The sequence below is a fragment of the Odontesthes bonariensis genome, chromosome 24, assembly GCF_027942865.1.
Source record: "Odontesthes bonariensis isolate fOdoBon6 chromosome 24, fOdoBon6.hap1, whole genome shotgun sequence".
NCBI classification, from domain to species: domain Eukaryota; kingdom Metazoa; phylum Chordata; class Actinopteri; order Atheriniformes; family Atherinopsidae; genus Odontesthes; species Odontesthes bonariensis.
The window spans coordinates 7,330,181-7,357,949 of NC_134529.1; the positions used below are offsets into that span (position 1 = coordinate 7,330,181).

The window sequence follows — 27,769 nt, forward strand, 5'->3', positions numbered from 1 at the left end:
TTTTTATTTTTTTTCAAGCCGGACGTGAGCTCAGAGTCTGGACTACATCACATACATATTGACACACAAACCCCCATCAGCCCCATACAACACCCTCCATTGGCAGGTTACCATGGAAACAGGCTCAGTATCCACCTCCTCCATGGTTATTTTTCACTTCCTGATTGTCTTTGGATCCCTGCATCTGTCCATCCCCCCGCTTCTTCCATCAGCATCCGACCTCCTCCCCACCCCCACAGCCCACATTTGTACAATATTTTACAACCCTGACACAGATGTAGAACACACAAGTGAGGTTTTAATGTGACCAAATAGATAACAAATCAGCAGATTTTATGGGAATTCGCTTAAAACAGTAGCTCCTTTACTCAGAAATGAGTTCCCATATCATGCAACCCAAATATGTTCCTGTCTGTGCTGCCGTCCACCTTTAATTTTAGATCATAATTCATGAATATGTTCAGGCAGCGGAGATGGGTGAAGCTGCATCGCACAGCAAGCTACAAGAAATCTTTAAATGATCTGTTATTACCATCGTAGATTAGGTTTTCCGTAATATTTTGCATGAATTTCTATATTTTTCTCTGGTCACCCTCAAATGTTGCCTGATATGTACAATATCTTTTCCACTGTTCCAGATATCAACGCACAGTAATAGAATTTCACAGGTAGTAAGTTTTCTTTAAATTAAAGGGATATTTGCATTTATTGCAATATTAACAACACAAAACTGAACACGTGGATGACGCCTGAGAGCATTTCATGTCTAATTTCTTCTGTATGATTACTCACACAGATACTGTGCGAGTAAACACGCAAAGTCCAGACAGAGGAACAAGGGGGTTCACACAGATTTCAAATGAACTAGAAACAGCATCTAATGGTAATTTGAATGATGCAAAATGTTTTATTTCCTTTGTTTGTTTCTGGTGGATAACCTTAGTCGGCTGCTGTGTTTGCTAAGCGTTAGCATGAGAAAAAGCCTTTGCTGAAACATTTAAAGCCCAAATATAGAAAAATTTTGCTTTATTTGTGGTAGATGTGAGGATCTAGTGCCTTTTGATATTTTCTAAAGACTGACATCTTTGTCTGAACTTGTGCACAGATTTCTGGCATTACCGAATAAAGTTTCCCATAAAAAAAGGCACAGATCTGCCTTACATTGGTAAGATATACTGTAATATATCTTTCATATTGGTGAAAGACTGTCTTGCACCTCGTGGGGGTTTGAGCTGGAATTGGATCTGCTGCATCAATAATACAATGATGATTAGTCAGCCTGACCTCCCACTGTGTCCCCTCTTTACCCTCCAGGGGGTGAAGAACCCGGTGACACTTAACTGCACACACCTGACTGCACACCGAACAACAGTCTGGTGCACTTCAGCTCGCAGGTTTGATTCTCCAAACCTTTAAAACCACAGAAGGCCCGTCTGAATTTAATTTGTTTCAATTTCACAGTGATGTTTTCACTTACAGAAACCACCTGGTAAGAACGAAAGAAATAGGCCGAGGGGACACGACTCCATCTGCTAAGCTGACATTAACTCACTCCAGGGTGGGTTACCGATGGGAGTGGATATCTGCCCGAGTAGCCCTGAAACTGCCCCCATTTCAGTCTAATTTTAACTACAACTGCTCCTCATTACATCCTTTTCTTCTAAAGAATCTGTTTCATGGTGAGCTTATTGGTTTGGACACAACCAGGCTCAGACCGTGTCTGCTTTGACTTCCCCGATGAGAAACATTTCCAGGGGAAGGAGCCTGGTACTTCTCTGATAAATGGACACCAGATTTGTTGTGCTTATTCTTCAGATGCATACAATTTGGCAGAGCGGTAGCTGAGAAGTTACTCAGTGTGAACAACTTCAAAAGGATCGGTGTACAATAATTTACATTTAGATGAGGTTTTTCACATCTCACTTGACTTAACGACAGGGACGTGAAAATGTATCGTCTTTAATGAGCTCTTAACTCATTAAGATCTCATTAAACATACACATGCATCTCCCTCTCACACCTGGAGGAATGCTTGCATGTTTCTCATGGAAATCATCAGGGCAAAGGCAATAACTCATCAATAAGGTGATTATTTCCCTTCTCTACGTTTGTCAGAGGCTGACAGGTAAAGGTCTCAGATGACGGATAGATTTTAGGGTAACGTCATTGAGCAAATTTGGGGATGTTTTATGTTTAAAATAAAAGTAGCTTAGGACTTCAGGGGGCATCTTTTCAGGTGCATCTATGATAGAAGTACCGAGAGGCTGAAACAAGCAGTTTTTTCCGTCGTCAGGATATCTAAGAGTATCTTCACTGAGAACAATAGTTGTTTGTTCAGGTCTGACCAACTTTCAAACCCCTGAAATATTGAACCCACTCAGAATCTGTTATATTACACTGACCAGCAAATATCCACATCCATTTTCAAATATTTCAGGCATTAGTCATTGTAAAACTGACTTAAATGCATTGGCTCCTTTCATTTTCTGGATGCTTGCACATTTATTGTGTACTGATCCAACAACATGAATTATGTCGAAGAATTGTTTGTGTAGGAGCGATCCTAAAGTCAGCATCTTACCAGGTGCTCTTTGGATTGCATTCAACATAGGTTATGTATTAAAAGCTGCTCCTCATTTAGTTTTTCTGAACAAAGTGACTGTGGGTTTGAAGCTCTCGTCATAAGCATCATTATCAACAGCGACTGGCAGCAGATGAATGGATGAATCATTGGACAGAAGCATAAACCTGCCCTGGTGACCTTATCGGTTTGAACACTTGATGTAAAAGAAACGTAGACAGGTTCCCGTGTTTAGAGGATGATTTCTAACTAAAATATGGAGCCAGAGTTTGATCCACCAGAAGGAAACTTAATGATTTTGAGTATGAAACTCAGTGTTGGGGCCCTTCTCTAACGATGGAGGTTAAAATCATCATAAAGATGAGGGTTTACTTTAATGCACAAACACCTAAGAAGACTATAGCCTCAGTTTAAATTGACATATTTCTTGCCAATCGAGCTTAAAGTTAAGTCAGATTCACAGCTAAGTTAACTGGAAACACTGGCTTAAAACATCAGTGATGCTTCAACCCCAGAAAGTTGTACTTATTAGCTTTTTTTCTGAGCTTTCAAACATCAGTATTGTTTTTATAGGGAAGAATAAACCAAAGTTGAGTTATTTTTTGAGTCAAGCTGAATTTCAAGTGTTATGATTGAGGATTCCAGTGTCCAAATATGTTTCAAATTGCCACAGTACGAATGAAAATCCCAGTAAATGAGGTTTGAAGTGTGACATGCCTGAACATTCATCATTTTAATGAGATTATTTAAAGACATTTCAGTTAAATTAGACACTGGGGGAAGGACAGAAGACTGATGGGAGACAAGACAACAGGTCATCATTCAGGTTTCAGAGTACCTCATCTGACCAACAACAGCAAACATCATTTAATATTTTTCTTTTTTTTTTTCTTACCGCGCTCATTTCCAAAAGCCAACACAGACAGGAACTCCTGGACTCTAAAGTCCTGCTTTTACACAGAAAACAGACCAAACCTGTCCCGAAAAACCCTGAATACATGAAATATTTACACAGATATCTTACAGAGTTTTCAAGCAAGCTGTATTGGTCACGACTATAAACACAAACAGGCTTGTCTACGCTTGCACGCACACACACACACACACACACACATACACACACGCACGCACACACACACACATACACACGCGCACGCGCGCAGTCTTTTAAAAGGACGATCCGAAGCTCTCGGTCTCAAACATGCAGGAGAAGAAAGAAAGGGGGTCAGGTTGGTCTTTTCATCCAAAGAACAAGAGAAAATGATGTTTTATAGTTTCTGAGGTTCATTAGGTCATTTAGTTTCCTGTGAGAAGATCATTTCCATGTAGTCCATGACCTCTCAGGACTCAGCAGAGGTGGTGGTGTGTGTTTGTGTCCCTGCTGTCGGCTTCACTTAAAGGTTTTTAAGAGGATCACTGGCCAAAACAATAAGAGGAAGTTAAGAATAAAATAAATAACAATAAAAAAAAGATCTTCACTAAAGCTTTACTGTGCCGCTGTGGCAGCGTGACATGCCGTCAAGGAACTATTAGAAGACGAGGAAGTGATGGATTTTTGGCTCTGACACCTGCAAAAAGAACAAAAAAAAAGTGATAAATCAGATTAAAACATTTGAAATATCCATTTTTACATAAAAAGCAGACACACATTAATAAGATTATCAACAGCACTGAGAATACAGGCAGATGAGAGATAAACCATCAGATTAGAGCGGTTGAGGGAGGGTGTGGCTAATCCTGAATAATCCCATTTAGAGATGTATTGACTCTAAACCGTTTACAGCTCACTCACTGGGCGCAGGCTGAACACAGAAAGCCAGTTTCCTGTTTAAAGAATGAATTTGAACAGTGATTGTTCTACAGTGACATCAATGCAAAATCGAGATCACAAATATTGTCTTTGATGACAAAGTAATCCATATATATGTACAAAAAAAATACATTTAGGTCGATTTTACTATTACTATTTCAATAAACAGAATATAATCTCTTAAATTATTATCTTTAAGACTTGCCACCACAATGATGGTTAATCAATATGTTAATTCATTGTTTGTCTAAAAACATACATCCTAAATTAGTGAAAATGAACAAAATGTGTGTTTATTAAAGCCCTTGAATTGGTTTTAAATAAGATAATTGATCAAATAAACCTGGGCAAAAACATGAGTCGCCACACTTAAATCATGGAAATCTATTGAATGAACTCACATTGTTTGGGGCATAAAATGTTGAAAAAATGCTAAAATGTTTCAGATATTTTAAAGGTGTAGCTTAATTTTCCTCGTGTGGCATTGACCTATGAAGGGTGGCATTTCAGTCTAAACTCCACCCGTTATTGTAAATGATTACATGCTTTAGGATTAAAAGATGTCAGTTTTGATCTTGAATTTAAAGGTGAGGACAAACATTTTCGTTGTGTGATAAGCCAGTTCAGACTCACCAGGAGCGAGACTTGCGGATGCCCTTTTCCTTGGTGGGAGAGTTGTCCAGAGACGAACTTTGGTTCGGGTCTGTTTCAGACGAGCCATCCGGCGAGGAGGTGTTTGGAGGAGTCATGTCCAGCTCCAGAAACATGATGTTCTCAGCCTGCACATGGAGGCAAACATAAGTGAGCTACAGTCAGAGTCACTATCACACATTTGCATCATTACAGATGCTTTTATGGGGCATGGATTCACATTTTTCATTGAGTGTTACTCAAAGTAACTCATTCGTTTTGTGAGTTTTATTGACATAAACACATCGCATAAGGACCACAAGATCACAAAAACTGCAGCTATTGATTTCATATCCTACTTCAGACTGATCTTATAAATAATTAATCAGCTCTTAGTGTCCATAATTGATCTTTTCATTCCTAAAACAACACCAGAACTGGTTCCAGTATCCTCTACAGTAGATTCTAACCTTTGAGGATATATTTTAAGGTCTGTAACTATATCTTCTGCTTTTAATAGCATCCTTTTGAGTTTATTCAGACATAAAAAGAACAGGAGATGCTTTAATTTTTGTATAAAAAATAAAAAAAATTAATTAAATGAATGTTGGATGAGGGATTGTCCTCAAAGTAATTGATTTTTGTGAGATAAAACTCTCATTCAGTTTACAATCCCAGAGGACGAGTTAAGCAAGAATTCTCACAATGAAGGAGCTCGATAAAAAAATCTGTTTAATTATTTTGGATTGCCAGAAGAGTCGAGTTCAGGTCAACAAACACGGCCGAGTTTCCATCAGCGTTACAACTTTGTTAATTTTATGCAAATTAGTGTGCCAGTGCCAAGCTCCGATTGGCTAAGACTTCAAGAGGCCGTATATGATTGGCTTCCGGGGAGTGGACTTCTTAATAAAGACCTGGGATGATGATTACAGGTGGAACACCTCACTCTCCTCCCAACCAGCAGCGCTGTTGCAACAAGTCATGTTGAGTTGCAAACAAAATGGTATCTTGGAGTTTGTAGGGTGGGCTGCCATATTATTTTCTTCAGTTTTCCTGTTTTATTAGTCTAGGGAGGTAAGTGGTTCTTTTGTTTTGAACTTGCTTTGTTTAGGTCAGCTTCCCTCTTGAAAATAGTTTTGATTGTTTGTTGTTTTGGCCTTGGCCCATCCTGAAGCCTATTAGTTTATCTCCAAGTGGACATTTTATTTCTGATATGAATTATAAATAAACTAATTTCTAAATAATTTTCTCTGTGGCTGCTAGAGGAAAATGGGTCACATTTGTTGTGCCTTGGTTACCCCAGATAACAATCACTTAAAAGGAAAATGAATCTAATTCCATCAATTTTCCAGAAACTCACTCTGACTTTAAACCAAAGCTTCACATCAAAATTTAATGACCCATATGAGTTATATACACATACAAAGACACACATATACTCACCCTGTATCTGGAATGAGCTCCCATTGTTATGGCAACCCTGGCGTACTGGCTGATGGGTCGTTTGTACCCGACCGCAGAGGTGGGCCTTTTCTTCATTTGTGAGGATTTACTGTACAGATGCACAGAGTGAAGATCAATGAGAGGCAAAAGATAATCAATAATCAATAATCAATGCTCGAAAATACATTTGAACGCAGTGAAGCTGCAGAATGGAAAGAAGGAGCAGTTCGATTTCTCTCCCGCCCTGAACGACTTCTGAGAGGAGAGACGAAGAGCGAAGGCAGTGGGAATGTTCTTACACCTAAAACCATCCCTGACCTTTCAGCAGGAACAATGGGCTGGTACTTCCACTGATCCTCCTCTGGGTCAAAGGTCAGTCTGTTCATGATCTTATTCTTTTCTTCCGGAGGGATGAAGTTCTCTATGATCAGATACCTGTGTACACAGCAAGGCACAGCAAGGCAGAGGTTTAAAACCCGTCTCTCACGTCACATGACCTCAGAATTATGGCTAAAACTGAATATATACAGATATATTTCTGCACCAGGGGAGCCTTTTTTCTGATCAATACACTCTGGACACCCATGGTGAAAGTGTAGTTAGGTGGGATTAGGGTTAATGCATTTGATTGCATTCGATTGGGCTTGTGATAATAGATTAGAGATAATTCTGTTAAACATAAAACATAAAGTCAGTGTTTCTGGAAATATAATTTAAATAAAAAGCTAAATGGTCCCACTTTTAGGCTATATCTGTTACTTCAGTGCCTCTTAGCATTTGGAGAATAAAGTCCGTATGTCATGCTTTTGGGGATGCTTGTGAGGCTCACTTGAACTTGAGCTCTCTGGTGAGCTCGTTCTGAGTTTGCTCCAGCTCCTGTCGGTTCTTCACGTGCTCGTCATTCACGTCCTTAATCTCCGCTTTGATGGTCTGCAGCTTGTTGTACAGCTGGGAGAGACACAGACACAAACACAGAGGGTGAGACAGGCTGAGGAGTCGCTGACAAACTGGTCTCCAGCTTGCTGCAGCTTGGTTACCCATGGCAACGGCACTGGAGGCACTGGTGTCTGGAGAACCGGCCAGCCAATGGGAGCACACCAACCTTCAGCAGCCCCCCACCACCTCTCTCTGGTTCATTTCTTTGCTTTCCTCCTGCTCTCCTGAGCGTTTACCCTGTTTAGTCCTTGAAAACGGAGGCTCATCCTGACTTTAAACCTCAATCATGACGCTGCAGCTCAAGTTTGGAGCAGCTTCAACAAAGTAAGCAAAGCTGTGAAAGAAAATGTGATCAACAAGAAGCAGACGTTTAACTTATAAACCAGAACTACAGCTACATAATGAATATGACCTTAAACTGAAGACTCAGCTGGAATATGAGTGCATTCACATTTAAATGGGAGAAAAGGTTCAGAAATTAAATCTATTTAATATCTATAACCCTATTTTTCACGTGCTCAAATCTAATGAACATATCACCACATCAAATTTGGTTATTTGTCATGAATCCTTTGCCTTGACTCGTTTGAGTCTTTTTGTCTTCTGTGAATAAAATGCAGCAGATATCAGGTGATTGACTATCAGGTGACAAACTCCTGGAGTGTGTTTAAGGTCATTCTCCATCAGCGGCAGACAGGATGTCACTATTCAACATTCAGGATAATGATACGAAAGCCCCTCTATGGACGTACCGCTATTTTTAAGTTGCAGAGCTTAACTTTTTCTTTTCTTCTTTTTCAGAATGCATCAAATTATAGATTTCTGATGTTCTCGCCAACTTTCTGATGGATTTTTACTGTTTTGGAGGCCTAATTTACTCGCCCTGGGAGGTCCTGCATGATGTGGGTTTAGAGCAATAACTTCAAAATAAAACAACCAGACACAGAATTCCATAACCTGATCGAGAAAAATAAAAACCCATTAATTGATTGTTAAATTATATTTGAGAGTTTTACTTTGTCTCGTGGCTACAACCATGGAAGCACAAATTTGACTGGTTATCGAAAGCGATTTTTCTTAGTAAACAGATTTACAGTCCATATAAATAGCTGTTCACATTATTGCCGTCACTGAGCTTCACAGGCTACCCTCTGAAAAAAGTGTATTCTCCCTCTTTTCTTGAGAATGATGGCATCATGCGGTGAGAAAGGATGGCACGCATTTTGCAATCAGGGAAGCAGAGGTCAGTACAGGATCATTAGTCACACTGCTCACACGTCATCTGCACGCTCAGAAATGGGCTGTGTTGATTCTGCTCGTTGGATCTGTGAAGCATTGCAAAGCATAAAAAAAGAAAAATGCTGGAGAGGAGGGGGAAAACAGGTTAGTGTGGAGAAAGCCGTGAGCACAAGTAACGGATGGAAGGAGGAAAAGAACCGGGAGAGAGAGGGGGACGGCAGGACAAACCTTGAGGTACTGATATCAGGCGTCCGAGGCATTGGGTGTCATTAGGATCCAGGTCAAGATCAGGGTCAGAGGGGAACAAGGTGTAAAGAGGGATATTCTCAAATTAGGAACAAAAAAGGAGTGCGTGTTTGTGAGAACATGTAAAAATATATCCATGTGGCTTTATTTTTGCCCATCACAAAAGCGTGCGCTCATGCACGAATGAGCATCTGCGTACAGTTGAATTCTTTTTCAGCATAAACGCGCTTTATCTGCAAATGTTTCACCTTTTTCAGCTTCTTGGTCTTGGCTTCGACCTCCTGCTGCAGAGAAGTGAAAGTCTCTCTCAGCTCCAGCGTCTCTTCGTCTTGGACCAACATCTGCTGCTGCATCTCCCTCTCGTTACACGTCTAAAAGCACCAAGCAGAAACGTCACCTTTCTGTCCAACTCTTTTATGCTTTATGCAGCAGAAATACAATGATAAGGACAAAGGACAGTAAAACATAAAAAACAACACGCTGTTTTACCTGCTCAGCAATCTCCTGCCTTTTCATCTCGAGCATCTTCTGCTGCTCGTTGGTGTGATCCATGATGTTCTTTCCTCCAACCAGCAGCTTGCTCTCCATCGCCTGAAGAAAACAAACATTAACTGGATTTATATTTATGAAGCCACTGTATCCTGTTCTTAAAGGTCAGATGTCGTGGAGAGAATTCAATGACCTTCAGTTTATTTACTAATCTAAAGGAACAGGCAACACAAAACTTGGTTTATTTCTATTGGACTTAGCAATAAAGACACATGTAATGTACAAAATATGTGTTGTATTAAAACACAGTTGGCCTGAATATTCCCATTTTTGTGTGCCAAAGTTAAATCTATGGTTTTGTTGATGGTATGGGGACATAAAAGTGAAATATTGAGAAAAAAAGTTAAATGTTTTCGGGGAAAAAATCGTAATATTAAGAGAACAATTATAACATTTTGAGAAATAGGATAAAACAACACTTTTTGTGTTAGAGCTGCTGATAAAGACTCTACACAAATATACAGAGAATAGGTCACAAAGGTTGATGTGGGCATTAAACAGTCGTGTCTTTGTGCAGTCGGTGTAGATGTTGTGCTGACGAGGCAGACGGAGGCTGCGAGCTGGAGGTCGGGATGACACCACACCACAACAAGCTGAGCCCTGCTAACAGTTGAAGAGCTTCAGGCATGAATCAGGCTCTGAAGTAGGCCAGGACCTAACAGCACAGTGTGTTTTCTTTTTTAGTAAAATATAGTTTCAACCTTTGTTGACTGGAGACACATCTAATACAACCGATTTCTCTGAATATTTTCGAGTTTGCATTTCTTCAGGCATCTCTGGCTACCATAGAGATTAAAGACCTTGGCTCTCAGTGATGCAATGTTCAAGTCTTGAAAGTAATTCAAACACACTTTCACACGCTTTTTTGTATCTTGACTCCTGTCCTGGGGGGCAAGAAATCTAACTCAACAACAGGATAGGCAGTGAGAAGAAACACTGAGGGGGGAAAAGGGAAAAAAGCAGGACAGAGGAGGCCAAAAGATGACAAACGAGGCCCACTGACGGTCTGTGATGGCTGCATTCCAGGACTTGATATAAAAAGACAGTGTGTGTCTGTCAATTGTGTGCAGCATATACATTCTTCAGCATTTAAGGGCAAACACAAAAACATACATTTAAACTGCTGCGGAGTACAGTGGAGTCCTTCAGGGGGGATGCGTCTGCAGCACAGAAAGCCTCTTTGTTTGACGCTGTCTTTGTGTTCAGTGTGTAGATGTGACTCCCTGTTTTGCTGATCTTTGAGTTCTGCCATATTCTTTCAGCCTCATTAAAGGGCTGATTCATGTCAGGGATTTTCCCTCGTGTGCAGCTCATGTCCCCTCTCCCCGACATGCCGGTTACTTTACTTACACGCAGGTTTTTATGATGCACGATGTGAATGGACATTCACATTTAACTCAGGGCCTGAGGAGATACAGACCCATAACTGTATTTAAGGATAAAAAGATCTACTGTGAGCCTCTGAGGGGTCACAAATCTGACAAGACCCCATTTGTAATTGTTTTCCCAAATACAGCAACACCCAATTAAACCCTAACAATGGTGGAGTTTACTGTAAATGTCCTTTGTTGTCCTAAAAACAAAGAGGTTGCAAACAAGCTCACTTCTACTCCTGTATTAAATCTAAGCCTAACACAATGAAACCACATTTTCATCCACTAAAAAGACATTTTTGCTTTGGTTTAAAAGTAAAAATTCAGTTGCCATCTGGTTCGAACCGAAGACATTGATTAAATCTTTGTGTTTACCTCAGATTTCCCCAGAATTGGCAAAATAAACAGAAACAGCCTATGAAGGCATTATGTTCTGGGCAAAACATCCACACAGAAAAGACTCGTCGTGGGGATGATTCGGTTCATGGTCGAGACAAAGCCGTTCTCCTACATCATACTAGATGTTTCCCCCCTTTTTTTTTACATCATTACATTATTCAACTGCGCCCTCGATGAGTGAGAGAAGCTCACTATCAATATGCACTTACATGTCACTGTTTTTTGAAAATAATTTGCATAAAGACAGAACTTTGGAGCATGTACTGAGTGTATACATGCAGGAGTGATTCCATCTCCACAGCCCGATCTGGGTGTGTTACCCTGGTTTTGAAGCTTCAGTTTAATCTAATTTTGGTCTGACTATCGTGTTGTGTCTCTTTCCTTCTACATTCTAAAACAACCATTTGGCTCTCAATGGCCTGATTTGTCAAAAGACAGCCACTCATCTTTGTTTTAGGTGAGCCAAAGCAGCCACGAGGCAGGTGTTATGCAGCTTGTCCAGTCCAATTCGAAATGCCTGAACTCCCTCCAGTGTGGACGACTTTTTACATACGTGAAAAGCTATGCAAGACGACCCAAAATGTATAATATGGTATTTTTAAGGTGAACACATTAATGGAATAGTTCAACATATAACAGTAAGCTAATTAAACAACGAGGATCAATACAACATTCATGTCTGTGTTTTAAAAGTGATAGTGATTAGCTTAGCTTAGCATACAGATTCGAAGGGGAAACAGCTTGTCTGGTTTTCTGCAGAATTAAAAGTTACAAACCCACCAGAATCTGATAAACACGCTCATTTAAACATTTCGCATCTCATGCGTTTCATCTGTGCACAAACAGCTCCCTGCAGTGACTTCAGACAGTACGACTGGTCTCACTAAATGCTCAGACAGAGATATTAATGCGTATATTTCCCAAATCCCTCACTAATCTTTTTAGGTCTTGCAAAAACGCAGCGAGTCGATTCTCAAATCTCATAATTAAACAGTCATTTTTGTTCAAAACCTCAAATCCTCTCATCAATTCCCGTATTTAAATCATCCATTAGTCCACTAATTTAATCCAATTCACTCAAATTCAAACAACCATCTTTTAAAATGTGAAACAACGCTTCTCGCTTCTAGGCTCAGAAAGGAACAATTAAAACAAGGATGGAAAGGATAAAGAGACTCTAAATGACCTTCAACTCACTTGTCACTGGAGTCATTATTCTGTTTCCAGACAGCCAGGCTTCAGCCACGTGTGCACAGTCACATTTCCATCAACTCAGATGACATCATACTGACTTATGGCGAGCACTTAAAGCTAAACCTACCATTATACTCAACTAAAAGGGAACAGTGTCCCAACAGCACAACACATCCACACAAACACAGCTGCAGTCAGCAATAAAGTCTACTGTTCTCCAAAACTACAGAAGGGACAGATTTGTCCCTCATGATTTTGTACTTTAAAGGCCTCCTTCAAAAGTTAAAGCCAGACCAGGAAACTAACAGCTCAAGACTGTGTTAGCTGAATCCAACATAATTTAGATTACACATTAATTCAATTATTTTGGAAGTGTTGAGGAAATCTTGACCTCAAGTGTATACGCAAGAATGAAAACCACACTGTTGGGATCTTTTAGTTTACAGCGGATTTACAACAGTATCTTACTGTCATCAACATCATATATTACAAATAAATATGTATCCACTGCATTTAAATGAACAATGGATTGAATTAGCCATTATTGAAATAATCCCTGAATAAAAGTACATTTTATTTATTTTCTTTGTTATCTTTTTGTTGGCAATTACATAAATTCAATGCAAACGTAGCAAATTTTACAACCATATGTGATTGTATAAATATATAACATGCTGGTAGATACTGTAAAATGACAAAAAAAAAAAACTATAAACCTACAGTTCTACTTTCAATACTGTATTATCATAAAGGTATGGCTGGGCAACGATTACAATTTTTAATCGAATTAATCATATGATTTCCCTGATTAATCGCATTTGTACGCAAAATCCAAAAATGAATCCAAAAGTAGCGTATAGCTTTCAGCATTTAGTTTTTATTTTAAATGTGCTGCCATATGAATGAAAGTGCCATAACATTTGTTGTGCAAACACACTTTTAACATCAGCATCTTTCTGTAGTTTTTATGTAGAAGCCTCGCTCCACTGTCTGTTTCCTTGAATGACTTGCTGCTATCAGTTGTGTGTTTTGCCTTTAAGTGATATTTTAGACTGGAACTACTACGCTGAGAAGACAATTCAACTTGGCAGTGTTTACAGATGACTTTGGTTCTGTCGACTCCGCCGTCTGGAAGAACTTTAAAATGAAAATGGCCGAGTAAAAGTTTCGTACCCTTCTCCATGTTTGGTGGATCCGCCGATTACTTTCTTTTCCGGTTCTGCAGCAGACAGCAACAGACTTTTACAAATTAAAAGCCTGTGAGCAACAGACTTTTACAATAATAAAATAACTAATAAAACAGGGGTGGTCCGTGGCGTAGTGGGTTGAGCAGGCGCCCCATGTACAAGAGGCTATAGTCCTCGCTGCGGCTGGCCCTCGTTCAAGTCCCGTATCGGACGGCCCTGTGCTGCGTGTCGTTCCCCCTCTCTCTGCCCCCTGCTTCCTGTCTCTCTGAACTGTCCTATCCGTGAAAGGCACAAAAGCCCCCCTCAAAAAAATAAATAAATAAAACCTGCGTTAATGCGCGATAAAATATTTATCGGCGTTAAATAATTAACGAGTTAACGCGATAATAACGAGTTAACTTGCCCAGCCCTACATAAAAGATAAAGTAATATAATGTTAAAAGAAAACCTCAGCAGGAAAACAATCCAAGAGACAGATTTATATCCAAGCATATCAGATGTGTTTTATGTGTCTGGCAGCTTGTTTTAGGAGGTGCAAAACATAGTAATGCCAAAAGAAAAGGCATAGAAATGATAAGATGGCAACATTTTCCTCTGTTTTGTACAGGACAGGCTGTTAGTGTGTGTTTGATCAATATTTAAGCCAAACTATGTTTTTATGACTAACTCTAACCAACTGATTCTCAAACTGTGGTCTCAGAATTACATTGTGAGTAATGTAGATTTTAACAAGAAACATCCACTTCCAGGATAAAAAAGGACAGTATACCTTGTCCTGCTCATCTACAATGATAATTTTTTTTAAAAACTGAGTAAATTTTTTTCATTAGAATGATTTTATAATGAAATAATTGCCAATTAACCTGCTTTTTCATGCACAAACCTCCTTGCAAATTAAGTTTTGTTTCCTTTCTGTCACATTTTATGACAATTTACATCTTTACTATAAAAAGGCCTTTTTCTATGAACTCTAGCGTGTTTTAATGAGAAAAACTACTTTGAAACACCATAGATAAAATGATCTTTTAACCTAAAAGCCTTTTAGAGCTTTTTATTTTTTCGTTGAAAGCAAGTTGCAACCACTTCCAGTGTTAGGTGTGTTTAGATTTTATAATTTGAACCACTTCTGTGAGGAGTTACAGCGCGTTTTCTTTAAATAAAATCTCTGCTCTCAGTCAGTAGACTGAATAACACCTCAGACTGCAGTAGGCCTGTTCCTTTGGCTGGATTTGAGTTATTTACTGAATATAACATGATACCAGGTCAGATGTAGTGATGTATATTTTTGTGCTTCTGTAGAATCTGACTGAGGATGCTAAAAGGAAAAGAACACATAAGCATTAGAGTGTAAGCCTGCATAGCGTTTCTGGGAGCATAATCTGCCCATAAGTGCATGCTCAAATTCTTTTGGCTGTAAATGATCCATTTCCTGATGGGAAAGTGAAGAGAATGGGAAGTGTTGCATATTGAGCTGGCTCATCCGCACCAGCCAGCCAATTACAACGAGGCCAGTCCCTGCTGGGAGCAACAGCGCTATAAATATCATCTGACGACAACAGGTTATGTGTACGCTGCACAGGGACAGAGAGCTTACTGGGAAGAGACACGGAAGAAGACGGGGAGAAGAAAAATACATGAGACGCTGAGCACGAAAGACAAAGAAAGAAGGAAAGAGGAATAAATAAAGGTCAGGACATCTTGAAGAGTCAGTTTCACATTTGTCCCAATCGATGCAGAAACCACTTAAGCGGCCACATCTTGGAGCCTCAAATCTCATCACTATCACTCAGTGTCAGTCATCTGCTGACTAAGGATCACATGGAGATCAAGTAACTGACATGCAATCAGCAGAAAATAAGTGCTTTTATTCTACCTGATCATGGATACAAAAACAAATCTGTTTTTTCTACGTGACTTATTCATTTAGTCATACATTCAGATGAGTTTATATCATGATAAAATGGATGGATGATGACTCAGACCTAACCCTAACCAGTTGCGTCAAGCTACTACAGCCTTTATACGCCCCAATAACATTTTTTTTTTAAACAAAGAAGATAAACTTAACCTTTTTTGGCACTTTCTCGGTGAACGCTGCAGAAAATTTTTGTTTTGTGACAAATTCAAAGCAACAGTCCAATCATTTTAGGAAATTTGACTAATTTGGGGTCTTGATCCAAACAACTAAAGTAAAGATATGTAACATTAATGGCTTTATCACCACTTTATGATGGTGTTATGAAATGTTGGGAGAAAATGAGTCACTGACTGCCTTTTTAAATCACACATTCATTTTTAAAATGGCTTCATATTCAAACATCTGGTCAAGAAATCTACAGACATCGATGCATGTTTTGTTAGCTCATTCGAAAATGGTATAAATCCAAACAAAATTATATATTACGATCTCTAATAGAACAAAGATGTCTTTAAGATGACAATAATCTCGGATGTTTTTTAAATTTTCCATTATTTTCTGGTCACAAGTCTTTGAACAGCTTGTGTAAAAATGGTGACAATCATCATTCACATGATATAAGGCCTAAGAGGACTTCAGTAAAAGATCCATCTCCTGTAAAATAAACCTATACCTAATATCGTATGTCTATGAGCAAACATGCACGTGTTTCTATATGTTCAGACCGATTAAAAAATGTTTTTTTTAAGATATGAACCCATGACATGAAGTAAACACACGTGGAAACCCACAGAGTGGATTCATCAATATTTTAGTGATGCAGCCTCTATGCTGAAAGATGGAGAGCAGCAATGAGCTCAGTCTGTTATCAGCCTCCTACACACACACACACACTGGCTTTTATTTCTCTGTCCGGGCTTTTTCCTGCTCTAATTAGACAGGAAGGCAGCCATACAAACAGGAAACCCCATTATTCTGTCCATACAGCTACGCACGTGAGTGAGTAAATGTGCAAGTCTTTGTGTGTAAAAATATTTTTTCATGCAGATGGAGAGCTGATATGTACAGTGCTGTGCAAAGGTCTTGAGCCACTCCTCATATCTTTATACATTGGCAAGAAAACAGGAAATAAGTGCAGTGATTTATTGAAACATGCAAACAGAGAAATATAAGGCAAAAACAAGTTTGTACAAGCTTGAAGGGGAATGTTCTGTATGGCCATCTTTATTTTTCAACACTCTCTTAACCCTCTAAGGTAAGTTTCTTGTCCTTTCTTTAAGGAGTCTTCAGGAATAGTTCTCCAGGCTTCTTGAAGGACATCCCAAAGCTCTTCTTTGGATGTGGGCTGCCTTTTGTTCCGTTCTCTGCCAACATGATCCCACACTGCTTCAGTAATGTTGAGCTCCGGGCTCTGGGGAGGATTCATCCCTCCATCAGACCTGCTGCCACTGATTTTCAGCCCACTTCTTGTGTCCTTTGGCACAGCTCAGCCTTTTCTCCCTGTTTCCCTTCCTTAAGAACGGCTTCTTGACAGCCACCCTTCCATGGAGCCCATTTCTGATGAGGCTTGGGCCAACAGCAGATGGATCAGCTGAAGGTCCAGATGCATCTCTCAGCTCCTGTGTCAGGTCTTTGCTGGATGTTTTCCTCTTTCTTAAGGACATCACTTTCAGATCCTGTTCATCTGCTGTAGATAGTTCTTTAGGCCTGACACTTCTTCTTTTGTCCAGTTTCCTGCACATTTTTCAGGATACTTCAGTTTCGGCTAATAGCTCTTTAAGAATCACCTTGTTGGAACAAAAAATGATGCGTCTTTGTGACAGGCTGTTAGTAACAAAGAGCCTGAAGATACAATTTAAACGGGGCTCTTTGTTAACTTCTCTGTTATTTGTGGACACAAGACTGGTTCATTCCTTGAGTTAGGAGCATTTTTTATGCCTGAATGATTCATAGGTCAGTGTTAAGTGGCTTAACAAAGAAAAGAACACATTCCTCTGGAAATGGTCAGGTACAAGGACTGAAAATGAGTGGAAAAGGCAGCCAAAGTCCAAAGAAAAGCTTAGAAAGATTACAAGAAAGCCTCAACAGTTATTGATCGAGGACACTTTAAAAGACCACAAGGATGGTTGCTTGGAAGCAAAATGTAAAGAAATAAAGAGTTGCTCAAGAGTTTTGCACAGGACTAAACATACAATGCATCTATGTGCATGTAAGTGTGTGTTTATGCGTGTATGTCCCATTAGGTAATGCTCATTGTTGTGGATCCCATGTTGTGATTGGTTGAATTCAACTGGCAGGATGTGGGAAAAACCTAATCCAGTGTCAACACTGAGCCCATCTGGTAACAAAAGACGGACTGGAATATCTATCCACGGCAAGAAATAGTTCACATTAGTAACTAACTGATGACTCAGATAACATGGATGACATGAAATGTGTGTTTCATCTTAAAGTTTCAGTTGCTTCAGGACAAGTCCCCCCCTCCTACAAAATGAATGAAAAGATCAGAAACATTGGCAGGAAAGAGCAACCTTAATCTGGCCAATGTACCACAGAAGAGTTTTATTCTAAGAAGTCGCATATTAGATTCCCTGACTGTACTAACGTTTTCTGTTACAACAAACTGAATAAAAATTTCCACAGTCTTCTCCTAATTTGCAAGTAGAGGCGGTGATATTTTTGAACCGTAGCCTGACACATTTACTTTGAAAGTGTGTTTTCTGTCCTGATTTTCAGACCAAAATCAGTATATCAGCAGCTGAAGAGCAGACAGACAGACTGAAGGAAAGCACTTTATATTTCAAAGGCAACACAAACAAGATAAACTGATTCATTTAAGTGGAACGAGACTTAGATTTGTGTTGTCACGAAGTTTACTGACGCTCGTGGTTCACTCTTGACTTCAGAAACTGTCAACAGAACAGCCTTTAGTTGACTTTGACGAACTTTACACCAATTGTACCCTGTGATCTTCATCATCTTGCTAGCTCTCACAAAACAGCTCATTGTTGTTCATTCTGAACAAGAAGTCCTTTAAGTACTGAAAGAAATGGGAATTTAGATAACACATTTCCACTGCACATCATTAAGCTCATGTGATAAAAGAAAAGCTAGTAAAGGTAAGACTTTCAGAGTCTTAAGCCAGATTGATTTAAAGCATTTTCAGACTTACAGGAACATGAAATAAGTAGGGGTAGAAAGATGAGGAGGTCTCTGATGAGAGACACAGTGAGAAGCAGAGAGATGTTAGAGAGTTTTGACCCAGAAAAGTGGATCTAAGAATAGTCCACTGGAGGGTCAGACCGAGCAGGCTCTTGATGAGAAGCTGCAGCTCGACATGAAGCTCTGAACAGCAGCTGTACCCACACATGACTTTATCTCAACACTATGATATAAAGCCTTTAAATCTGTTGATGTAAGTTAGAAATATTACATGGTTTGTTAACTGTCCACAAAGTGAATTGGGAAATGAGTGCAGTTTATGGTGCAACGGGATGTTAATGACTAATGGCACAGAGGTAATTTGATATGAACGGAAAATGTCATTCCTGATTTTTAGTAACATAACACACATATGATTGTTTGATATTAGCATCCATTGAGCCAGTAAAGCTTATTAATGCCCTTTTTCTTAATTACATCCTGGATCTTTTCATGAGTCATTGTATAATCAACATTCATGGCGTCCGATGTGCACGTCTGTTGCCACGAGTAGCAGAGAAACTGTGATTTTGTGTGGCTCAGTTGCTGCTGGCGGCTAAAAGTTCTCTTCATTTAAAAGTCTTTTGTACAAAATGAAATATGACAACATAAATAGTAAACGATAACAGGACATGACGGATCTGCTAAAACAGTTTTACCAACAGTCAAAACAGCTCTGGAAGTGAAGACACCGGCAATAAATCGACCAATAAGATAAGAAAGTTATGGGATAACTTCAACTGTAAAAAATAAATGCCACAAAAATGGCAAAAAGCAACAATGAAGTGGTCATCTGTGGTGCTATGAAGCAAAGGGAAGGTCCATCTTTTCATCCTGGTAAAATTTCATCCCATTCATACCATTCTTATGGTAATAGGGACCAGAGGACCACAGGAACATTTTCATGATGCCGTCTGAAAGCTGAAAGTTTGCTGGATGATGTGACATCAGCCAAAAGAATGCCACCATACTACCTATCATGAGACAGGGGGCTAAGATAATCATAAGAAATGAGTCAATGTACCATTAAAGGTAGAAAGAATGAAAAAAGACGGACGCTTAATAAAATTTGATAAGTATTTCTGAATCTTTCAGAAGTTACTCCAAGTTAGACTCCTAAGATTTGCATAACTGCACAAACCAGTTGTAAAAACACTTGTTTGAAACTGATGAACACCATTTGGGAAAGAGGAGGTGCACATGCGTAAGACTATAAGCAACACCCATAAAATAACCATATACGCTGCTTGCTTGTCACTTATTACAAATGTCAATTAAAAGTAAAATCTTTTAAGGTTTATTTTCAGCTGTGCGGTTGCCCGTCCGGGATTGGCTGGTCCTTTGCTACCTTTGAACAGGTCCCCTGTTTGCGGCACCATTTGGAAAGCCAGTTAATCATATTTAAACCATTGGTTTCCTGTGTTTCAGGGGGCAGCTGATAGGCTTTGTGTAAGCAGCTGGGCCCTTGTGTCTCACTTGGTTTGTATCTGTCTGTACACACTTTGGCTTAGAAATTGAATTGTATTTACTTGTTTGGGGCACTTAGAGAAAACATTATCATTGGCCTTTGTTTGTTAGACTTAAGTCTGGTTGAAAATTACTGTACATTGTGGGTTTAACCTACAATAGTTTCCTTTACTTTTTCCATCTGACTTCCTATGTGGAGTAGCATCCTTTAGCTCAACTGCTGAAATGTAGAAACTGCTGTGAAAAAAATGGTAAAAATATGTTGGAAAGCCATATTTAATGAGTGTGTTTCGTGCGTTTCTTTGAGTAAATGAGGCATTTATGATACATTCTGTCATCAGTATGTATGGAAACTTCAAAAGGAAGCTATGACTATGTTGCTCCATTCATTACTTCTGATAACACTAAAAGGATTTTCACACGTCTGTTGATGTGCAGAACCTTTCTGTCAGTCCAGTTACGCTCTACTCACCCTCAGCTTTTCACACATTATCACAAGAAAAACGTTGAAAACAAGCGAGCGATGCGGACAAGAGGTCTCACCACCAAACCTGCGATGTTGTGAATTCACGCGCTCGTGTCGTGACCCGCAGAGATCACATGATGTCACACCTTACATTTGCCTTGACGGCACCTCCAGCAATGAAGACAACAGTTGCACCAACACAGCGCACAGATGGAGCGCTGCACCTCGGAGCCCAGTTAGAGTTCAGCGCCCCACAGAAACGACAGCTGACCCAACACAGCCTCACCAGACCTTTGCAGTGTGTGAATCTAAGTTGACAGAGAGGGACTCAGTTGTATTATCATCTATTCCACTATGATTGGTTGGAAGAGATGAGAGAAAAAAAACATTTAACCTATAGGCAGCGTTCTATGGTTGGTGGGTTAAAATGGAAGCTGGGCTGGGGAGCTGGAGCTGGGAGAAAGCAAGATGGTCACATAATAAAGTCCATATAAGGCACATAAACAACATTATTTTCTTCATTTTATTGCTTTTGTACTCCGCTGTGAGATTGCAAACAAAGACAGTATTGAAGAACTTTGAGCAATTTCTGATTTGTCGTCTGAAATTAGTCACTATTTTAGTTTTTAAGGATCTCTGGAGCCCTTAAACGGATAAAACTTTGAAAGATTCCCTTTAAACTTACAGTATGCACTATTATTCAGACATTCGATAAGATATCACTCTACAGAAAGTACAGCAGTCAATCCTACTAATGGAAAAGCTGGAATTAGGAAACTCTTCTCATTTAGACACTATAGGTTGTTTGTGTAAATTTTTATATGATCTATGTGTATGTTTTAAAAAGAAGTGAACTGTTGTGGCCAATCTGGAGGTGAACACAAAATCTCAGGTGGACCCAAAACATTGAGGTTTCAAATATCCAGTAAATCAAAAAAGTCCCAGGGGTTTGCCACGAAGTGTCCTGCTTTCAGGTTCTACACTATCCAAAAGTCTGGCGACCTCTTTACACATAGAAATTTTGCAAGAGTCCTGTGTTTAAAAGAGTTTTCTAAATGCAGATACATCCACTAAAACATGTGTTTAAATCGTTTCCCATTGCCAGTAGTAGCCCTTTGAGGGCTACAAAGTACACACAGAGCCACCACCTCCCAGGTAGTGGTGCCTGCTGAAGACAAACAGCAGGACTGACAATGAGCAGCTGGTTAAATCAGTCAATCTCGCCTTTTTTTTCTCCATACTTTTTGCCATCGGTTTCAGGGCTTCAATGTGAGGCATTACAGCAAAAGCAAACCAAGAAAAACTGAGCTGTGCCAATTCTTGTGGCCCTGAGTAAAGCGCCCTCAGCCCAAATTAACAGGTGCACTGATCAATCCCGATCAGAGCTGGAGCCAATGAGTAGCTGCTATCACAGCAGACTTTTGATGCAATATTGGCATAGATGGCAACACAACAATCAGGTACACACACAAATTTTTCATGAGAGTTATACGCTTGTGGCTGCATGAGTGAAAACAGTTCACTTTTTCTTTTATCAACACGTTTGTCGCAGGTATTTTTTCGACTCCAGCTCCAAACTGCAGTAATACAAAATTACCACCATGTCGGCACACTAATTTTAGCTGCCTGTGCTGCAAACAGGGTTGCAGGAGTAAGTGCAGCCCCAAAAAAAGTTCTGCAAACCCATATTTACCAACAGCGGGCTCCGAAAACTGACAAGCTCACCATTACGTGTCCAAAACACAAAGAGTGGAGCTATATCATCAGTCTGCATGATGGCTGTACTCGCAGCAGTTTACAAGGTTATCAACCAACAGACCAACAGTGAGGTCAACAGATGTATTTTAAACTAATTTAGACAATAATTTAGACCTCTGTAGCACAAGCTGTAGCCATCGCCACACTTAAATTCAAGATTTGCGTGACCAACGTAGTTCTGGCATCTTAAACCAACAGAAAGGGACTGATGCATCAAAGGCAGGAAATACTTCTTCCCCTTAATCATCTTTCAGCTCGGGGGCAGTTGCTGATTCACATCGCTCAGCAGCCTCCCTGTGAAACATTCAGACGGAGCCAAAGAGACTCTGAAGATGTTATACAGATTAACACTAAAATGTATTAACCCCATGATCCTTTGGGGAAAAAACGTGACAGGAAGTAATATGAGCAGCTTTACACAGAAATGTATATGAACGCACAAGATTAGGATTAGCGCCGTCTCGGGGGACTTTTCCACACCTGAGACACACAAAGCGCCATATCATAGAAATAAGGCAACAGTGATTGTGTTTACACTGCAGAACCATCCACAAATTCAGTCAACAGCTTCACAACTGGGAGTCCGAAATGAACAGCCTTGGTATCTTTTGGATTAAAGACATTTGAGAGAACTGTTAAATACAATCTCTGAAGTGTCCTTGTCACATCATCAGGAAAAAGTGAAAGAACCAGCTGGTCGGGAACAGGGACCTCAGGGGTGGAAGGATACTGATCGTTATATATATTGTTATATAAAAGAGATGTATAGAGAGATAAATAATAGAGATAAATAACTGCTTGTTTAATAGGTAGGATGAGTCATGATCACTGTTTATTCTCAAATTTATTGTATAAAATGATGTTACGCTGGATATAAAATTAGTTTTTTTAATTCTATGTAAGTTACTAAAAAACGTTTCATTTAGTTTTTAAATATTAGAAACTTCACTTTCAAAACTCCTCACAAATAGTGTTGTTTTGCCATGAAAAGTTTGTTATTGCACCAAACATCACCTCATATGTCATCTTAAACGTATCTGCAATTCTTAAAGTCATGAAATTAACAGAGAAATGAAAAGTCATATCCTGTTTTTGATTTTAGCCGTTATGCACGGCTTTACAAAATATAACGATGTAAAATACAAACATTGATGTTAGCAGCTTCTAGTGATCATTAACATTTTGTAAATGGATAAATGGGGATAGCTGTAACCTTTTAAAAGCAGTAAAAATGCTTCTGTATGCCGTTATTTAATTTTTCCTGTTGCGACCACACTCACCACAAACATCCAGTGTTTTTACCCAAAGCTTAATGCATTAAAAATTGTTAACGGCTCTCCAGTGATTTAATAGAGAGATTAGAAGCAGCAAAAATGAAAATAAAACCATTTAATTTCTGTGAAAATACACACAACATCACACAGCGACAGCAGCAAAGAGACGGTTTGTCCTGCAAAAACAAACCCACATCATCTTGCCCGTCTATTGCCCCCATAGTTCCTCACTGAAGATATCTTTTCCCTTCTCTCATCTCTTCACATCGGGGCCCCGGGCTGCTCAGTAAACTGATCCAGCAGTGTCTCATGTTGGACGATCCCGGCTGCAGCTACAGTATTAAAGAGTGCAGTCACTCACTCATTCTGCACGAGTGACTTATTGACTGGATATGCCCATGAATCAGGGCAAGTAATTAACGCAGCGCTGATTCAGGCCTTGATTGCTGGCTGTGTGATGGTGAGCAGGAATATGGCAAAGAGAGAACATAATAACATAATGTCACATGGATGTTGCCCTACACAAAACAACATCTTATACATAATACATCCCCGTCTCTGAACTGTGATGATACGATTTAGACACGTGGATGAATATACCCATTTCATATTTTCTTAGGTGACTGGGATGCTGAGAATGGGGAGTTTTAAACATTTTCAAAAAAGGATTAAAACGTGGTTTTAAGATTCAGGATTGGGATTTTGACACTTGAGCCCTGTTAATAAGAAGTATTCAGACCGGTTTTAGGATTCTCTGAGGGTTATGGGAACTGGGGAGCTCCACAAAGGAGAACACCATTAAGGGATTTTCCCTTGAGCTGCATTCACATCCCATACATATAGAAACACTGAAGTGGTAGACAACTCAAAATAATGTCGCATATAGGCTTAATAAGACCTGGGCTTCACTGTTGGTTCATTCCTTTAGGTATTTAGAGGCTAGTGCTAAGAACTGTGGTTTAATTTGGCAATATTTATTTGGAAAAGTGGGTTCTTGGGTGGCATTCGAACATTCGGCCAATCGCCTTACGGTCACCATCATGTTAGGAAAGCTCCTACTCTGGACTAGGTGCTAAAAAAGACCCCATAAAAGGACTTTTGGTAACTACAGTCAGCCCAGTTCAAGATTTGGCAGTGTGTTAAAAAAAAGAAGACAGAACTGCCTCCAGTAGTTATAAGTACCATGAAAATATTACCGGGGTCCAAAAACACCTTCATCGTCAATTTAAAGACATGTGTAAGCACTGCCAGTGCCACTCCTGCAATAAAGTCCTCACTTGCCATGTCCTTGAACTACAATAAAGCTTCTTTGATGAACAACAATTATGATAAACAAGCACTGCTTTGTTAACGTTTCTTAATCTATGCAGTCTTCTAGTTTCCCTTGTTGAATTTCACAAATAGACAAGTGACCCTTCTGGACTGAGGGATTATGCACACTTGTGCAGAAGTAGATGGTACACCCTAGCTGACAGCTGGATGTGGTCTTTGGGGTGTGTTTGAGTGCTATTATTTGTGGAGAAGGACCCCCAGCAGGGGTCGCGGTTGGTTCTCAACATCGGTTCGGTGCATGAGGGTTCTCATGGAGCGCCAAACAAGCAGCGCTAACACCAACCCTGCTGCTACTCAGTCAAAAGGGTCCATAAATGTTTGGGACAACAGTCGAAGTGCTTAAAAGCTCATAAAACTTGGAACATGTGGGCATGAGCTGCTGAAGAAGTTCATGTGATACAGTTAAAATCAACTAAACATCTACGGATTGTACTAGTTCTCTATTTCCATGTATTTCTTATTAATCCTATGAGAGTGCAGCTTCCCAGATCTTATAAATGTATGTTCTGATCTCCAAGTTGAATTATTGGAGTTATGTTTTACACTACAATACCCATTGCCTGTACAGAAACTGAATGGGTCTGTTATTTGGCAGCTTTTGTGTTGTTTGTTTGAAGACTTACTCTTTGATCTTATGAACTCTTTGTGTACTTTTATAGCGTGTCGTTTTTGAATGGCATGAATGGAGAAACAGTCATGGAAAAGAACAAATGCAGCTTAAAAGAAAGCCAACACACCAACACTTTGCTCCAGCTTCCTGACAGGACTCACCTTGTACTTGGCGGTCAGTTGCTCTGCAGCTTGCTGCTCCATCCTCAGAACCCCCATCATTTTTTCCTTTTCTCCCAGCAGCCTTTGCTTCTCTTCAGCCAAAAGGAATTGATCATCTCTGATGGCCTCTTTCTCCCTTTCCAGCCGCTGTTCCTCCAGTTTCACATACTCCTCTGCCTCCTTCTCCACCCCGTCCCCCTCGCCGTCCGTCTCTTCATACCCGTCTCTCTCCCAGCCCTCGCCGTCCACCTGCTCTTTCTTCTGTTTGCTCCTCCACTTCCTGTGGTTGAGCTGGGCCCTGAGGCGAGCGATCTCCATCTGGAACTCACGCAACAGAGCATCTTTGGGGTCCTCGTTGACTCTGGGTTGGTTCTGGATGTTCTTAGCGCGGTTGGCGTACCGCAGGGTGGTGAGAGTCTCGTCGTAGTGCTGGAAGGCTGGGCCAAGCGTGGCAACCATAACGGTCTTAGCATTCCCGCCCAAAGAGTCCTGCAACAGCCTGGTCAGTTTGGAGTCCCGGTATGGCACATGGCCACTGCGTCCATCTGCTAACGCTGAGATCACATTCCCCAAGGCTGAGAGAGAAAGGTTAATCTTGGCGGCTTCTTTCAGGCGCTCTCCCTGGACCCCAGTCTTGGTTTGGCGCTCACTGCCTGCCAGGTCAACCAGATTAAGGCGTCCTACTCGAATGTGCTTCCTCCCATCTGGTCCAGGCTGGCTGCACTCCACTGTGATCAGAAACAAAGCGTGGGACCTGGACGAATGTTCGTTCATGTCGGTTGCTCCGACCGCCCTCGCCTGATTGCCGACATTCATCACCTCCTCAATCTCTTTGATGCTCTTGCAAACACACGACGTGAGATCCTGAACGTACACCCCAGTCTCTGGACTCTCTCTGAGCTCAAGGCCTCTGGCATTTCCGTGGTTGGGATCGAGGAGATCACGAACCTCTTCTAAATAGATCTCGAGGTAGGACGCCCGCACCAAGTACTGCTTGTCAGACTGGGAGCGGGAGATGTGTGTGAAGACATGGTCGAAAGCGTTGGGAATCACCCCTCGTTTCTCTGGGTCCCGCCATGCTCCCTGCATGGTGTAGGTCTTTCCGGTTCCGGTCTGCCCGTAAGCAAAGATGGTGCCATTGAACCCGGCGAGCACCGAATCTATCAGCGGCCGCACGCTTTCATCATACAGGTCTCGCTGTTTGGAGTTTGCATCATAGACTGCATCGAATGTGAATGTTTTCTGAGGCTCGCTGGGCAGTGCACGAGGGTTTCTAAGGATCACCTGTCCCAGCCGCAGATCCATCTGCACAATCACCCCTGCAGGCCCATTGGACTCCTCTTTCCGGTTCAAAGGACGGCATCGAACTACCACTTTCACTGACTCACGGCTCTTATTCTTTGACATGATTGGCTGCTGTTTCTTGAAACAAACAACTGAATAACTGTTTATATCACAAATCAAAAATATATTAGAAACCCTTAATGAAGACTTTAATCAGACAATATTTAATTTGTCCGTGATCTGTGATTTTCATAAATCATTCAGGCTCCTTGATCATATCACAATGGAAAATAGATACAGTGCCTAAAATTACAGACACGGTGCTTTAACAATACAAATGATGAGACGTCAGTGTTTCTAATGGCTGTTTTCCTTTGCTTATTGTCTGTGATAAAAGCCCATAAACAGACAGTCAGCACCTCTCACGCTCTGGATCGACGCTCCATTGCAGTCCCCCCTACACACGTCCAGATTCACTCGGTGAAAAAATAAAATCCAATAATGCCGGTAATGACACATCAATTCACAAGCCATTCTCCCCTGGTCCTGTCTGAACACGTCCAGCAGCCACGCTGCACACCGCTGTCCGCATCTTCTGTTCCTCCGCTCAAAGATGCTCCGCGGTGGATCTGCGGCTGCCCTCCTGTACGCAAAACACACACAAACACACACCCAGAGATACGCTCCCACACACGGTCATACAACCGCCAC

General features: G+C 40.5%; 1 protein-coding gene across 1 annotated transcript; it reads right to left on the reverse strand.

Annotated features, from left to right (window-relative positions):
• kif3ca (kinesin family member 3Ca) lies at positions 1–27,761 on the reverse strand. Its single transcript, XM_075459194.1, has 8 exons — positions 25,775–27,761; positions 9,375–9,476; positions 9,134–9,256; positions 7,294–7,412; positions 6,783–6,899; positions 6,465–6,573; positions 5,025–5,170; positions 1–4,149 (listed from the first exon to the last, which is right to left on the reverse strand). Exons 1-8 carry the CDS (start codon positions 27,179–27,181, stop codon positions 4,068–4,070), a joined length of 2,205 nt encoding a protein of 734 aa, XP_075315309.1. The 5' UTR covers positions 27,182–27,761; the 3' UTR covers positions 1–4,067.
• Positions 27,762–27,769: the final 8 nt, after the last annotated feature.

Bases quoted from the DNA above. Each gene is read 5' to 3' on its own strand.
- kif3ca (XM_075459194.1), bottom strand. From the start codon at position 27,181: ATGTCAAAGAATAAGAGCCGTGAGTCAGTGAAAGTGGTAGTTCGATGC. The intron at 9,257-9,374 runs GTAAAACAGCGT...TGGTGCTTTTAG, and splicing joins GGCAGGAGATTGCTGAGCAG to ACGTGTAACGAGAGGGAGAT. The intron at 5,171-6,464 runs GTGAGTATATGT...CTCCATGTGCAG, and splicing joins GAGCTCATTCCAGATACAGG to GCTGAGAACATCATGTTTCT.